The 16,436-nt window shown below is 43.3% G+C and overlaps 1 protein-coding gene across 1 annotated transcript in view; it reads left to right on the forward strand.

Annotated features, from left to right (window-relative positions):
- Coprox (oxygen-dependent coproporphyrinogen-III oxidase) overlaps positions 1-16,436 on the forward strand; it is a 97,678-nt gene that overhangs the window by 66,739 nt on the left and 14,503 nt on the right. Inside the window, exons 5-8 of the mRNA XM_080279024.1 lie at positions 3,191-3,338; positions 3,849-4,011; positions 7,498-7,617; positions 9,233-9,402. Of these exons, the coding sequence (XP_080135150.1) occupies positions 3,191-3,338; positions 3,849-4,011; positions 7,498-7,617; positions 9,233-9,402 (601 nt within the window). The remainder of the gene's footprint in view (positions 1-3,190; positions 3,339-3,848; positions 4,012-7,497; positions 7,618-9,232; positions 9,403-16,436) is intronic.

The following is a 16,436-nucleotide window of genomic DNA, read 5'->3' on the forward strand; positions in this document are numbered from 1 at the left end:
GTAATGTATGACCTCCTTGACGAAATGGCGGTGGAACCAGTCTTTGAAGATGTGGGCTGTAAACCATGCCTTCAAAGAATGGTACCAGACAACAGGAAGGACATCTATCACCCCACGAAGACACCGAGGCTGCTTTGCACGGCCAACAATAATGGGCTTAATCCGGTGCATGCCGTTAGCATTGGCACAACACAAAGCAGATATCCGTTGCTTGGAGAGCTTGCGGCCAGGTACGCGCTTCTCCGTCTCCTCGGCTAGAGTGTTCGTTGGCAAAGAGCGATAGAATAAACCAGTTTCGTCAGCGTTGTAGACTTGACCGAGAGTGAGGCCCTCCCTGTCGATCGAACCCTTCACCTTGTGCCGAAACTCGTCAACTCCATCCTCGTTAGCATCCAAAGCTTCGCCATGAGCTTTACGGTTGGTAAGGCCATGCCGTAACTTGAACGCGAAGAGCCAACCCTCGGATGCCTTGAAGTCTAGGGCGTCGTGAAGCCTGGCGAACTTCTCAGCAGCAGCATTCAGCTCCGTACCATGTACCATCACACCAGCAGCACGTTGGTGCTGATACCAAATCAACGTGGAGCAGTCGACTTCAGCAAACTTGGGAGTAAACATCACCTTCCTCTCCACGTTGCGTTTGCTTCTTGACGAGAAGTCAGCCGTGTACTGCATGAGTTTGTCTCGGGATCTCTTAATATCAAACAAAGTAGATCGGGCCAGGTTGAACTCGCGGAGAATGCGGGAAGTAGACCATCCTGCATCTACTTTCTCCAATATCTCCCTCTTCTTCTCCAGAGTCAACACCACTCTCTTCCTCTTCTCAGGCGGCGGGGCCATCATCACACACATGAAGGAGAGGCACGAGAGCAGCAGGAGTGCCTGCAGCAGGTAAGGCACCACCACAAAAGCTAGCACGTGGGCGGCCATGACGACAAGCGTGCACTTGCGATGAGAGACAGGCAGAAAGTGAGGAGGATGCAGGGGCGCTCTAGCGGACATCGGAGGAATGACACGCCACAACAAAGCTGTCCTGCGCCCCACGCACCAAGTTCAAATTACAGGCGGGATTTTTTTTTTTTTTTGGGGGGGGGGAATATTGGATCCCGGGACGATTATGTTCGGTCAGTGGGGATGTTCGGATATTGGGCATTCGGATATTAGAGGGATTACTGTATATTTACATGCTTCATCTAGAAGAACACAGTATGATAACAGAAAGACAGTTTGGTTTCAGAAAAGGAAAATCATGTGTTACTAATCTGTTGAGCTACTATGACAGAGTAACAAACACAATACAGGAAAGGGAAGGATGGGTGGACAGTATCTATTTAGATTTCAAAAAAGCTTTTGACACAGAACCACACCAAAGACTTTTATAGAAACTGTACCATCAAGGAGGAATTCGAGGCAGACTGTTTTGTTGGATGCAAGACTTTCTCATAAAAAGAGAAATGAGAACAGTACTAAGAGGAAACTACTCATCATGGAAAGAAGTGACTAGTGGAGTACCACAGGGTTCAGTGCTAGCACCAATCATGTTTTAAGTGTATATAAATGATATAAACAGTAACACTGGAAATGAGAGCTATCTGAATATGTTTGCAGATGATGCAAAAATACATAGGAGAATGACTAACACAGACTTTTGTAAAGAGCTACAAGAAGAATTAAATAAACTTCATGAATGGAGTAGTACATGGCAAATGGAATTCAATGTGGACAAGTGTCATGTAATCAAGTTTGGTAAAAGTGGAAAAAGACCTGATTGGGATTATAAGTTAGGAAATAAAACCCTATACACATGAGAAAGAGAAAGACCTAGGTGTGATTATTAATAACAGACTATCTCCAGCTGACCACATCAGCAAGAAGGTATGGAACATGTATACACTGCTTGCAAATATGAGAATAGCATTCACATACATAAATGAAGACATGCTAAGAAGGATAATAACATCATTCATTAGACCAACCCTGGAATATGCATCAGTAGTCTGGAGTCCTCATCTCAAAAAACACATAGACAAGATTGAAAAAGTTCAAAGGGCCGCTACAAGATGAATACCAAGCTTAAGGCCTAAGCTACGAAGAAAGACTAAATAAACTGAATCTACCAACACTACAGGAGAGAAGGAAGAGAGGTGACATGATAATGCTATATAAGTGCATATCAGGGAAGGAGAAAATAGACATAAATGATTACTTAACATATGGAGAAGCATCAGCAAGAGGACACTGCAAAAAACTGCATAAGAAGAGAGGTGATAAAGACGTAAGGAAATTCAGTTTCCCAAACAGAGCAATTGATCAATGGAATGCACTACTGAATGGAGTAGTGTGTGCCAAAACAATTCACAAATTTAAGGATATGTACAATAAATATGGTTTAAGACATGGGACAGTACGAGCTTGACTCATTCCTGTAAAGATACAATTAGGTAAGAACACACACACACACACACAAACAAGTATATATTCCTTCCTCTTCTGTCTTCTTTCCTTCATTCTTTCCCCTTCCTTCTGCCTGTGTGTGACTTGAGTGACTTTACACTCCCTTTTCTGTCTTCCTTTCCTTCATTCTTTCCTCTTCCTTCTATTTATGAGTGACAAGCTAAATCGTTTCCTGTACACCAGGAGACCATTTACACCGCTGATAACCAAATTATGGTGCCTGGTGGTTTATTAGTGGGTAATTAAGGTGCGCCAATCGGATTGAGCTTGTGTAGGTTTATATCCAAGAGGTGGTTGGGGTTTATTGCTTACATAATGCCACTCAGGGATGAGTGAGGCTGGTCACTGTCATCCTAAATGTCAGGACCAACTTGCCTAGCCTTGGGCTTCTACGCTTCTCATGGGGCAACATAGGATTGGATGATGGATTATATATATATATATATATATATATATATACTGTATATATATATATATATATATATATATATATATATATATATATATATATATATATATATCTAAATATGTTTATACTGTGTAGATTGATATACATATCAAGTGGAACCTTAAATATTGAAACTAAATTGCAGTGTACAGTATTTGGAAAGATGTGTTATTTTGTTCCAGGATTTTATATTTTTTAGCATTTTTTCTTTCATTTTGTACCAGTTATTTTTGTGATCATCCATTTACATGTGTTTGGTTCACAAATAACTTAGTCCATATCTTCCTGCAGAGGGAAGGAGCTACCTGAGGACAAACAGTTCACTTTCTTTGCAGCCGGGATTAGCTCAGTCATTCACCCTCGCAACCCCCATGTTCCCACCATTCATTTCAACTACCGCTACTTTGAAATGCAAGATGAGGATGGCAACAACAAACACGTAAGATTGTGTTCACTGGTCTTTTGAGAATTGACAAGATAGGTATCAGTAATATTTGTGAATTTAACCCCCTGTAGGGCTGATTCTTTGTAAGGCTGTTTACCTCCCCTGAGTCATTGTTTTATAACCACTGTGAATTGTACCTCATATGAGACTTGCAGCATGACCTCTGCATACCTTCATTGTGCCTCATATGAGGTCTGCACCTCAGCAAGGATTAAGAGTTATTAATTTTTATGAAAAATAAGAGTTATGGCATGATTGAATTGCATGAATAAAGTTTGAGAGATGCTTATGGTAAGGCTGAAGCCCAGGGAAATAGAAGCAAGAATCTCTTAGGGATGAATGTTAATGAATTTGATCACATAATTGATCACACTGTTGGCATTTGCTGTTATAGGCTACTCATCTTTTCCTTCTAAATCTGGATTTTTCCCATGTTCTGAGATGAGAAGCATCATTGGTAATGGTGAACTTATTATAAATTAAATTTTAATTTATTGTTTTCAGTGGTGGTTTGGTGGAGGGACAGATCTGACTCCATACTATCTGGATGAGAGTGATGTGCGTCTCTTCCATGGAACGCTGAAGAATGCTTGTGACCGTCATCACCCCAACCACTACCCTAAGTTTAAGGAGTGGTGTGACAATTACTTCTATGTAAAATATAGGGGTCAGTTTACTTTTTTTTCCTATTATATACTGTATTTCTGGCCAGATAATGCCCCTTCCCCCCCCAAAAAAAAAATGTAGGCCATGGTATCAGATAGGCCTACATGTTGAGGTGACTGGTACAAAAGCCGCAAACAATCAGAAACAGATCACTTGATGGAATGACTAATTATTAATTAGGTTTCAATAATGCAGACTTAAATGAGTGTGTATTATCTTAGTCATCATAAATAAACAGTAAACTAAGCATTCTGTTGGTTTGATACTGAAACTCATGGAGCATAAAGTGATTGCTTCATGCCAGGCACATTGGTAGACAGTAAACAAAGTCAGCTGATTGCCTGCTAGCAATGGAAGGCAGCAGTGCAAGATTTGTTTAATCATGTATTTCCACTTTAGATAAATAATTTAATGCAAAATTACTTACTCTCACAACATCCATCCATCCATCCATCATCCAATCCTACATTGCCCCATGAGGAGCAGAGGAGCCCGGGGCTAGGCAGTTGGTCCCGACATTTAAGATGAGAGTGACCAGCCTCACTTATCCCTGAGTGGCATTTCATGAGCAATCAACCCCAACCACCCCTTGGATATAAACCTTCACCGGCTCAATCCGATTGGAGCACAATAATTACCCACTAAACCACCAGGCGCCAAAATTTGGTTATATGGTTACCACCCAGCATAGCAAATGGTTTCCTGGTGCACAGGAAACCATTTGGCTTGTCACTCAGTGTAGAGTCACCCACAGGCTGAACGAAGTGGAAAGAATGAGGGAAAGAAAGACCGAAGAGGGAGTGTAAAGTCACCCGTAGGCAGAAGGACAAGAAAAGAATGAAGGAAAGAAACATAGAAGAGAGTGGAAGGAAAGAAGGATGGAGAGGAAAGGGCAGACACCCGAGAGCAGCACTACATTGAGTGAGTGGATGGTGAGCGCCTCCACCTACCCTCACAACATACTGGTGGATATTGAATATGAATGAATACCATTAGTAAATTAGATTACAGTAATGCCTTGATTATCCGATGTAATAGAATCAAAGGCATGTGCGGTTAGTGGCCGTCCGGATAATCGAGGGATTACTATATATATATATATATATATATATATATACATACATACATACATACATACATACATACATACATACCTACATACATACACACACACACACACACACTGTACTCGTGTAAGTCACTGTAATTTCCATCTGAACTCATGCCGTGAGTTGGAAAAACGTGAGTTAAAAAAAAAACACCTTATTGGGAAAAATATACAGTATTTGATTCTGCCATGGTGTCAGGTAGCCTAGTATAACATTAATAGAACCCCTCTTAACACCACTTAACACTAACATCCTGTCTCAGAAGTATGTATTGCATATCTTATAATGATAATAAACAATATTAAAAGACATTACATATCCTTGTATGATAATACAAAATACAGAAAAGCATTTACCTTATTCCTACTGATGACTGGCTGCTAGATGTAGGTGTCGTGAGTGGAGAAAGCATTGTTCTGATTGGCTGCACAATCACAAGGATTGTGTGCTTAAATATGATTGGCTTCCAGTCGCGAGTTGCGGCTAGAATACCATGAGTTAAACATCTCCTCAGAAATAAACCATTTTCTAGTGGAAAAATGCGAGTTAAAGCATTTTCCATGAGTTTGGTGATAATGATGACTTAGGTAAGGACACCGTGAGTTAGATAATTTGTGAGTTAGAAGTCCGTGAGTTATGCAAGTGCACTTATATATACAGTAATCCCTCCAATATCCGACGTAATAGAGCCATAGGCAGGTCCGGATGGTGGTCCTGTCCGGATATTGGGCCCCAGCTTATGGACTTGTACTTATGGACCCTAACTCAGAGAAACACCTATACAACTCCCTCTGGACATGCATTGCACCTATTTAACACCCAAAGCACACCAATAAGGGACATAAAAGACTGAAATAATTGCAAAAGAACCATAAAATGAGGTTTTAGAGGTGAGTTTATGCAATATTAAACATCCTGGGTACTTACAAGTCCCTGTCTCCTGGACTGGTTTGAACTGCCAGTTTGCAGTCCACAGTTAATCCTCTGCACTCTAAATTCTAATTTCTTAACACTGCACAACACTGTAAATTCCTGTGTGTTCTAGTGGCGAGGTATTGCAGTTTATTCACTGTTTATTCACAAAAAACAAGCACCTGTGGCTTGCAGTGCTATGAGCATATGCTCTCGATCGGAGTTAGACTGTGACTCTTGATGATGGCGGGGTAACAGAGTTGCCAGATCGCAACGGCCACATTACATATCTCCTCAACTTTCATTACCAAATTTAACATTTCATTACCAAATTCGTAAAGCTAGCATTTATTCTTCACTAATTATATATACAAGTGGAAATACATGTAATAACTCTCCTTATAATTAACACCATGTTGATTATTTTCACGCTATGTAGGGTAGCAGATTAATCAGAGAGAGCAAACAATCCACCATCTCCATCCTGTGTATCCGCATACATGTGAAAAATCCATTTGGTAATGCATTATTCTGATTCATTACCAAACGAATTTTTCATTACCAAATTGGCCCACACTTGGTAATGAAAAATACCAAATGGCAACCCTGACAGAGGAGGGGGGAGGAAGGAAGGGGTGAAGGGACCATGGTGTAACAGCTGTTCGGCGCCAGGCAGCAATTTCAAATTACGGGTGGGAAAAAAGTCAGATTTTTTTCGAATTTTTTGCGGTTTTTGGCCCATTTTGGGAATATTGGATCCCCGGACGATTATGTCCGGTTAGTGGGGATGTTCAGATATTGGGCATTTGGATGTTGGAGGGATTACTATGTATATATATATATATATATATATATATATATATACATCATCGTCATCAATATCATCATCATCCGGACCTCCTTTCCCACCCTAGGGCAGGGTGTGTACATATATACTGTATAGATATGTGTCTAAATATATATATATATATATATATATATATATATATATATATATATATATATATATACAGTATATATATATATATATATATAGATTTTTTTCCCTCCTATATGGTTTAGTGGATAATTAAGGTGCTCCAACGGGATTTAGCCTGTGTAGGTTTATATCCAAGGTGTGGTTGGGGTTTGTTGCTCATGTAATGCCACTCAGGGATGAGTGAGGCTGGTCACTCTCATCTTAAGCAGGACCAACTTGTCTAGCCCTGGGCTCCTATGCTTCTCATGGGGCAATGTAGGATTAGATGATGATGATGATGATATTCCATTGCCAAATCATAAATACGCATTATACACTAGTCCTCATTATGTGGTAGGAAATTCAGTACTTTAATGTAAAAGTTTATTCTTTCTGGATATATAACTACTTGTTTCTGTGGTAAAACTACCAGTAATCATCTAATGAGATCTTTAGATTTTCTGAAAAATGTTGTTGAGGTTTTAATAATTCCCCATAACTTTTACAGGAGAAAGGCGAGGTGTGGGTGGTATCTTCTTTGATGATCTTGAGGCAGAGAACCCGAATGAAGTGTTTGGCTTTGTGAAGGACTGTGCTGAAGCTGTCATTCCTTCATATCTTCCTATTGGTAAATTGCTAGATAACTGATAACTAATGCTTAGATTTGTTTCTCACCTCTTAATATCAGAACTTTGAGGCTTCCAGACTGTAATATAGGTACTTATATTTTTAAATGTAGTGTCCCATGCATGCATGCATGCATAAGTCTCCAGTTCAGTGGGTTCATCTCTAGGCAAATTCACGGTCACAGCAAACAACACTTCACCCAGTTATGTGCATTCTCTTCTGTCTACCTATCTGTTGCCAGATACCATTAATCCTCTAGGGGGTGGCCACAAACCAATTGCCGCCATGTTACCATGTCCTCTGCCATCAGACTGCCCTCTTTCCCATATATCTTTCCACCCCATCCCTCTGTCTCATCCTTGGTGTCCCCTTCCACCTCACACACGTGCATTCCTCTGGTCATTCTGCCACTCTTCATCCTCTTCACATGGCCAAACCATCTCGGAGCATTTCTCCTAATGTTTTCAATTGCATCCGCATCAATACAGTTCTCCTTCTCTTCCTCAAATGTCTGTCTGTCTCTCCACTTAGCTCCACTTGCTCCTCTCAGAAAACTCATTTCCACTGCTGTCACTCTTTGACTTGTGTCCTTCCATCAGGGTCCAAGCTTCACTTCCATATGTTAGAATAGTGATCACAGTACTTTTATCATCATCATTTGGACCTCCTTTCCCACCCTAGGGCAGGGTGAGGAGCAGCAATATCCAGACAGCCCAGGTTTCCCAGTTCAGTTGGCCACGCTTCCGTTCACTCATCATTTAAGCCCCCGGAATCCTGTCTTTATCTGATACGCCAGAAACTTTAACCACATTCTCTAGCTTCACATAAACATATCTGATAGAGTCAGTGCAGTAACTTTTTTTTTTTTTTTCCCATTCTCACTTCCTTGTGTGTCCTAACCATCATAACTTGCCTCTTTGTTTCACATTGCTGCTACTCTTGAAACCCAGATACCCTCTAAATTATGTACATCTGTCCTTCAGTATAGCTATGTATGTATCCTTACTGTAAAAAAATAAATATATAATGCCAGACACTCACCATAAGTTGTAACACCCAAATATGAAGATAATAGTGTATGTAGATAAAAAATAATAATAATAATAAAAAAAAAATAGAATGAAGTTTTGATAACGGACCTTAGGGTTAGAGGACTTGACTCAGTTGTTGTAAGTGACCATGAAGCATGAGAAGCACCTATTAGGTAAATGGGGGTAGACCCATGCAGTTGTGATACACTGCCTTACAAAATGTGAAGTGATCTTCACTCTCATCTTAAATGTCGGGACCAACTGCCTAACCCCGGGCTCCTACACTCCTCATGGGGCAATGTAGGATTGGATGATGGATGGATGGATGTAATGGCAAAATCCATTGTTATTCATCATGGGCCATAGAGGGATTCAAGGCCTGGGTACTATAATCCAGATCATTTAAGGATATGCTGTGTTTTTGCATGTGCTTTTAAAGTTTAGTGCTGTCTTTGCATTTTGTTTTCCCTCTTGACTTGCTGTTCTTTGTGACAAGGGAGTGAATAACAACAAGTATAATCTGACAGTTTTTATTTTCATTTTCATGTCATGCCACCGTACCTGGATATGGTGTTGTGTTGTTAGTAAGAAGACACAAGCATGATACTGTGAGCGAGGAGCAGCGACGGTGGCAGCTGCTGCGTCGGGGCCGTTATGTGGAGTTCAACCTGGTGTATGATCGTGGCACCAAATTTGGCTTTGCAACACCCCATGCACGCATTGAGAGCATTCTTATGTCTCTTCCCCTCCATGCTGTGAGTACAACTTAGTCACTGTTGGGTGTAGAATTTGATTAGAATAAAAGAAAAATGAAATGATGATTAATGAATGAAATGATAGCAGAGAGAGGGAGAGAGATGCAGGGATTAGGCAGAGACTTTGAAAATGGAAGGAGCTGTAAGGAGTGTTTTTTTTTTTTTTTTTTTTTTTTCCCCTGTGGTGGAGGGGACACAATCTGGCCGCACTATGGGGTGGTACTACTACTCTGCGGCCAGGTTGTGTTAGGAAGAATACTGCCACCGTATTCCCTGTGTGTCGTAAAAGGCGACTAAAAGGGGCGGGGTGAGGGGACAAGAGACCCCCTCCTCTGTTTTTTAGTTCCTAAAAAGAGACAGGCCAGAGAAAGGGATGGGGGATGGAGTTATCCCCGTACCCTTAAGATTGGATCTATGAATGTGCGTGGATGTAGTACAATTGAGGCTAAAAGGGAGGAGATTGGAAGATTGTTTGTGAGAAGAAAGTTGGATGTGTTAGCTTTGAGTGAAACGAAGATGAAAGGGAAGAGTGAGTCTATGTTTGGAAGTGTGAATGGAAGATTGTCAGGTGTTGATAGAGGAAGGGCAAGAGAAGGTGTGGCCTTGTTAGTGAGTCCAGAAGTACAGCAGTGTGTGATTGAATGGAAGGAGATGTCATCGAGACTGATGTGGGTGAAAGCAAAATTTGAACGTGAGTTGTGGGTGTTTGTGAGTGCATATGGGCCTGGTAGTGAAAGGGATGAAGAAGAGAGGGAGTCTTTCTGGAATGATGTTGGTGAGTGTCTGCAGAGTTTTGGAGCGAATGTGAATGTGGTAATGATGGGAGATCTGAATGCTAGAGTGGGAAATGTAGCAGTTGAAAGTGTAGTTGGTATGCATGGTGTGCCTGGAAGAAATGAAAATGGGGAACGAATGATAGCGATGTGTGTTGAGCGAGAGATGGTGATTGGAAATACGCTGTTTGAGAAGAAAGATATTTATAAGTATACATGGGTGAGACAGAAGGGTGGAAGGGTTGTTGATAGAGCTTTGATGGACTATGTAGTTGTGTTTAGGAATGTAATAGGAAGATTGTTGGATGTGAGAGTTCTGAGAGGGGAGGGTGGAGGTATGTCTGACCACTACCTGGTGGAGGGAAAGTTAAGAGTAGGTAAGAGATGGGTGAGAGCTAGGAGGGTTAGGTGTGGCAGGGAGGTTTTGAAAGTGAGTGAGTTGGATAAAAGAGAGAAAAAGATAGAGTATCAGGAGAAATGAAAGATGAGTGGAACGCACTGAAAGATCAGGAAAATGGCAGTGTGGAGGAGGAATGGCAGTTGTTTAACCCTTTAACCGCGGGTATTGTTTTGGTCTGACTGTCCTCTCCCGCGGGGGTTTCAGCCAAATGTAAACAAACCTTTAAACCTTAATAACTCTGCACAGAATAAAGCTAGAGAAAAAAATATGGTACCATTAGAAAGTACTAACCTTCAGCTTTCCATTGATGTAGGTTTCATGACTTTGTTGACTTTCACAGGACGGGCAGAGCCGTTAGAAGTGAGGGGTGTAAAATCACTATTTTACGCCCCACACACCAGTACCAAATGCCAACCACTCTCTCATAATAGTAATATAAACATATATGAACACTGTACATACGATAAACACCCACTCTGTGTTCACTGAGGTAGGTAAAAGGCACTTCACTGCGGCTGTGCCCGCTCTTCACTGCGGCTGCGCCTCACTTCACTGCGGCGTCACCCGCTCACTGACGTTTCAGGCGATCTTTTCATTATTTCTAACTTCTAATATTATTTTACATATAATCTGGGCAATATACATTATATTTACACTGCACTTATTACTATATTGTGTCACTGTCGCATCACAGAATTACACAAGTGCCACAGAATTACACAAGTGCCGCAGATTCTCTTATTACAATATCACTTATTATACTGGCCAATATTTACATTTTTTTCTAGGCAAAATATCCCTTATTACTACATTATCCATTATACAATTATTGGTAAAGCACGTCACTGTCGCATCACTATATATCACTGTCACTTTCAGTATTTACTCAGAGAGTGGTACTCGGCAAAGCACGGAGTTACACATAGAGCGACTTGGCATTCCAGGCACTGGTGTGTGCTCATTTTTCTCGTCCGAGGCCTCCGTGTGGTGTTATGACATACTCTGCAGCGACCCTGTGACAACCTGCCGCCTGCTGTAAGAGGCAATTTCACAAGCTGGTGCCGGCTTATGTAATTGCGGCACTCAAGACGGTCAGGTTGTGTGTCAGAGTGTCGCCTCGGGATCAATGCCGTCACCTGACCAAATCGTGCAAGCAGCTGCTGCACGACAGTCTTGGAAAACTGTCTCAGTGATGGTTGCCTTATGCCCCCGACTTGTGTCTTGTAGAGAATGAAGGCGTTGAGCATGCACATATCGAGCATGTGCAGGCAAGCCTTCCTGTACCATCGGGTGTTTCTCCTGAGACAGTCGATTTTGCCAATCATCATATCAGACTTATCAACAAGTCTCATATTGACATTATAATCAATGACGGCATCAGGCTTCGTGATTGGCTCTCCCGTCCTGTAGCTGACCTTCCCAGTTCTCTGCAATTCCCCCTTGTGGATGGTGCTGATCATATTCACAACCTTCTTGTCATGCCACCTGATCGCCAGAAGCTTGTCTGACTTCTTCAGGTGCACATCTCCCTTGGATGATGATGATGCTTCGGGGAAACTTGGCCACTCTTTCCTATAGCTCCGTACAGTGCCAACAGTGCCAATGCCGTGTTCAGCCAGGTATTTGGAGAGTTTCGGTGCTGTGTAGTAATTGTCTGTGTACAGCACATGATTACCACCAAAATACCTCTCCATCAGCACTTTTACAACGGAGCCAGAGAAGCCAAGGGGGTCTTTCCTGTTCACGTCCATTGTACTAGCAGAGTAGATGACAAAATCCAGGATATACCCCGTCTCACAGTCACACAGCACAAAGAACTTTATCCCAAAGCGGTGGCGTTTGCTGGGGATGTACTGCATGAATTTGAGACGTCCTCTGAACAATACCAGGGATTCGTCTATGACGACTTTCTGCATAGGCCGGAAAAATCGCATAAATCGATCCCTAATCCTGTTGAGAAAATCCCTTACTTTCCACAAAGGGTCAGTTTGGGACGGGTTTGCATTGTCAGCGAAGTGCAGGTATCCTAGCAGCTGTCGGAACCGATCCCGTGACATATACTTCCCGAATATTGGGATAGTAGTAATGTCATCCACGAGCCAGTACTCCTCCAACTCATGTCTCTTTATATGGGGCATCAGAAACATTAGGGCAAAAAACACATACAGCTCTCTGATTCCGACAGGCAACCACGACACTTGCTTTGGTGAGCCAATAGGTCCCAGCCCTTCTACTGCACACTGAGCTGCATACCTGTTGGTCTCATCGCTGACATGCTGCACGATTTCATCATCCATGAAGGCCAGGAAGTAGTCCACAAAGTCATCTCCTGCGTTGCATGGAAAGGCAGGCTGTATTCCAGCATTTGTCATATCAAACGGCGGATTGTGTGGCTGAAAATCTGCACCGTCAGACCAAACAAATGCATCAACCTTCCCTGTGCGTGGTTCAGTGGAAGTGGCAGGTCGCATTGCACTCGTTTCCCCGTGAGAAGGAGCTGAGGTGGAGGCAATGGGTGAGGCAGGAGGCGAGCGGGAGGGGGGTGAGTGCGGGGGCGGTGAGTGGGGGGGTGGCAAGGGTGAGGGAGCTGAGCGGGAGGCAGGCGGGGGGGGTTTCTGACCTGGTGCGTGGTGAAACTTGACCCTTTCTTCCCCGCTTATCACCTCGCTTATCACCTCGCTTATCGCCCAGCTTTGCCCTCCAACTGCCACGCATCCCCTTTGTTCTAGGCCGGCCTGCCCTGCCTGCACGGCCTGCCTTCCCTCGCTTTGCAGGCTCTGGGAATTCGTATTCCTCAGATGATGTAGACTGAGGAGAGGGCACGGCAGAAGATGATGATGATGTGAGGGCAATAGGGCTAGGGGAATGGGAAATTGATGGGAAATGCTTACTAGGGCCTGGTGTGGGAGACGTAAGTCTGCGCTTCACTCCCTTCCCACATGCAATACCAGTTTTGCCCATAGGCGCCTTCCCTTTCCCAGAGTAAGTTGGGGGTGGTGGGGGGGAAACAACACGATCACTTTCATCACTGTCACTATCAGTGGAAAAGGGTTCACCACCAATCACTGCCAAATCGTCACTGCTTGCTGTGAGTGTGTCACTTTCACTGCCACAATCAAGAGTAGTACTTACAGTTTTGTCCAGCTCTGTTCTAATTTCTGGAGTGCTCAACCCCTTCTGCCTCACCGTCGGCAGTTCCTTCACCGGTGTAGAGGTAGAAGGCACACTAGCACTAATCACTTTCGAGGAGGAAGCGAGCGACGATGAGTCGGGACGGAGCGCCATTCTCACGCACAGAGCTGGACAGATACTGACTGATGCGGGTCAGGGCAGGGGTGGGGGGGGGCCCCCTCGGGGTTGGAGGAGGGAGGTGTGGGATGGCTGGCGTGAAAGAACTCGACAGCTACTCTTGCGTGAGACACTTAGCGTGCAGGAAAAACGCGCGGTGTTCAAAATATTCACAATCATTCCAGAATGACACCCGCGGTTTGGTCCAGTTTTGTCAATGTCATTCTGGAATGACACCCGCGGTTAAAGGGTTAAGAGTGCTGTGGTGGGGTATGCAGAAGAGGTGTGTGGTGTGAGACGTGTGGGTGGTGGTGTAAGAAAAGGAAGTGAATGGTGGTGCGAGGAAGTAAGTATGGCTGTGGCTGAGAAGAGACATGCATATGAAGTGTGGCAGCAGAGGAAGGATGAGATGTCATATGAAAGGTATAAGGAAAAGAGGAATAGGGCAAGAAGGGCTGTGCGTGATGCTAAAGTGGCAGCAGATGAGAGGTGGGGTAGGCGGCTTACGGAGAATTTTCAACAGAATAAGAAAATGTTTTGGAAGGAGGTGAAAAGGGTGCGAAAGGGAGAGTCTGGGAAGGAAGAACGAGTAAAAGCAGAGGATGGAAGGATGTTAATTGAGATGGATACAGTAAGGAAGAGATGGGCAGAGTATTTTGAAAGATTGTTAAATGTAGAGGAGGAAAGGGTGGCTGAGATTGTGGCAGATGGAAGGGTGCAAGGAATAAATGTGTTGGGAGAATTGAATGATTCTTTGATCACGAAGGAGGAAGTGGAGAAGGCAGTAAAGGAGATGAAAACAGGGAAAGCTGCAGGTATGGATGGGTGTGCTGTTCAATCCCTGAAGAGTGGTGGAGTGACCATTGTTGACTGGTTAGTAAGATTGTTGAATGTGTGCTTTGTGAAAGGTATGGTGCCAATTGACTGGGCAAGTGCTTGTGTGGTCCCATTGTATAAAGGCAAGGGCGATAAGTATGAATGTACTAGCTTTAGGGGTATAAGTCTGTTGAGTGTTGTAGGTAAGGTTTATGGTAGAGTGTTAATTATGAGAGTTAGAGAGGGTACAGAGGGAGTGATTGGTGAAGAGCAGTGTGGCTTTAGGAGAGGGAGGGGATGCGTGGATCAGGTGTTTGCTGTGAGACAAGTGTGTGAAAAGTATTTAGCGAAAGGCAAGGATGTGTTTTGGGCATTCGTGGATTTAGAGAAAGCGTATGATAGAATTGATAGGGAGGCTTTGTGGACTGTTTTAAGATTGTATGGACTTGATGGTAGGTTACTAAAAGGGGTGAAAAGTTTTTATGTAAATAGTAGAGCGTGTGTAAGAGTGGGAAATGCTGTGAGTGACTGGTTTCCTGTGAGAGTGGGGCTGTGACAGGGATGTGTGATGTCGCCTTGGTTGTTTAATATTTACATGGATGGTGTTGTAAGGGAGGTGAAAGCAAGAGTTTTAGGTGGAGGTCTGAGTCTGGTGAATGTTGATGGTGGAGAGTGGAATCTGAAGCAGCTGCTGTTTGCAGATGATACTGCACTGGTGGCTGATTCAGAGGAGAGATTGAGACAGTCGGTAGAGGAGTTTGGAAGGGTGTGTGAAAGGAGGAAATTGAAAGTAAATGAGAATAAGAGTAAAGTGATGAAGTTTACGAGGTTGGTAGATGGTAGGGGGATGAATATAGCTTTGAATGGCGAGTTGCTTGAGGAGGTAGAGTGTTTTAAATATCTAGGGTCACATGTTGCTGTGGATGAAAGAATAGATGCAGAAGTGAAGTTTAGAATAATTGAAGTAGGAAAGGTGCTGGGAGGAATGAAAAAAGTGTATAGATGTTGTTTGCTTAGAATGGATGTAAAGAGAAGGTTGTATGAGGGTGTTGTGGTACCGACTGCGTTATATGGGGCTGAAACATGGAATATGGGTGTAGCAGAGATGAAAAGTTTGAATATAATGGAGATGAGGTGTCTGAGGAGTATGTGTGGAGTGACCCGTATGGATCGAGTACGAAATGATGAAGTGCGAAGGAGAACTGGAGTTGTTTGGGAGATGGCTGGTAGAGTTGAGTAGAGGGTGTTGCGATGGTTTGGGCATATGGAGAGAATGGATAATGAGCGATTGGTGAAAAAGATAACTAGATCTGATGTGAGAGGTGTAAGGCTGAGAGGAAGACCACGAATAGGATGGATGGACAGTGTGAAGAGAGCACTGGACGCGAGAGGGATGTCTGTTGAGCAAGGAAGAGTGGCTGTGCGTGACAGAAATAAATGGAGAGAAATTGTGAATGAATAAGTGATTATGCAGCCGTGAGGGGTTATTCTCCCACATTTGGTCTGATCAGCTAGTCTGGTCAGGTGCGGGTAAGGGGATGGGTCTGTTATGATGTAGCAGGGGTAAACGAGCTCTGCTGTCAGGCCCTGCTGCAGATGTCACTGATTGCATTGCGCAATTGACCCTTGTGCGGTGTGGTGCGGTGAGGATTTGTCCGTTCTCCCCTTGGGGCTAAGGTGTGAATGAATGTGTTTGAATGGATGAGTAAATGGGGAGTGTGTCGTTCTGTCTCGGCTACCTCCCTTTCCTTGGGGGA

This window comes from Coenobita brevimanus, chromosome 76 (assembly GCF_032717465.1).
Source record: "Coenobita brevimanus isolate Jiangsu-jjx chromosome 76, ASM3271746v2, whole genome shotgun sequence".
NCBI classification, from domain to species: domain Eukaryota; kingdom Metazoa; phylum Arthropoda; class Malacostraca; order Decapoda; family Coenobitidae; genus Coenobita; species Coenobita brevimanus.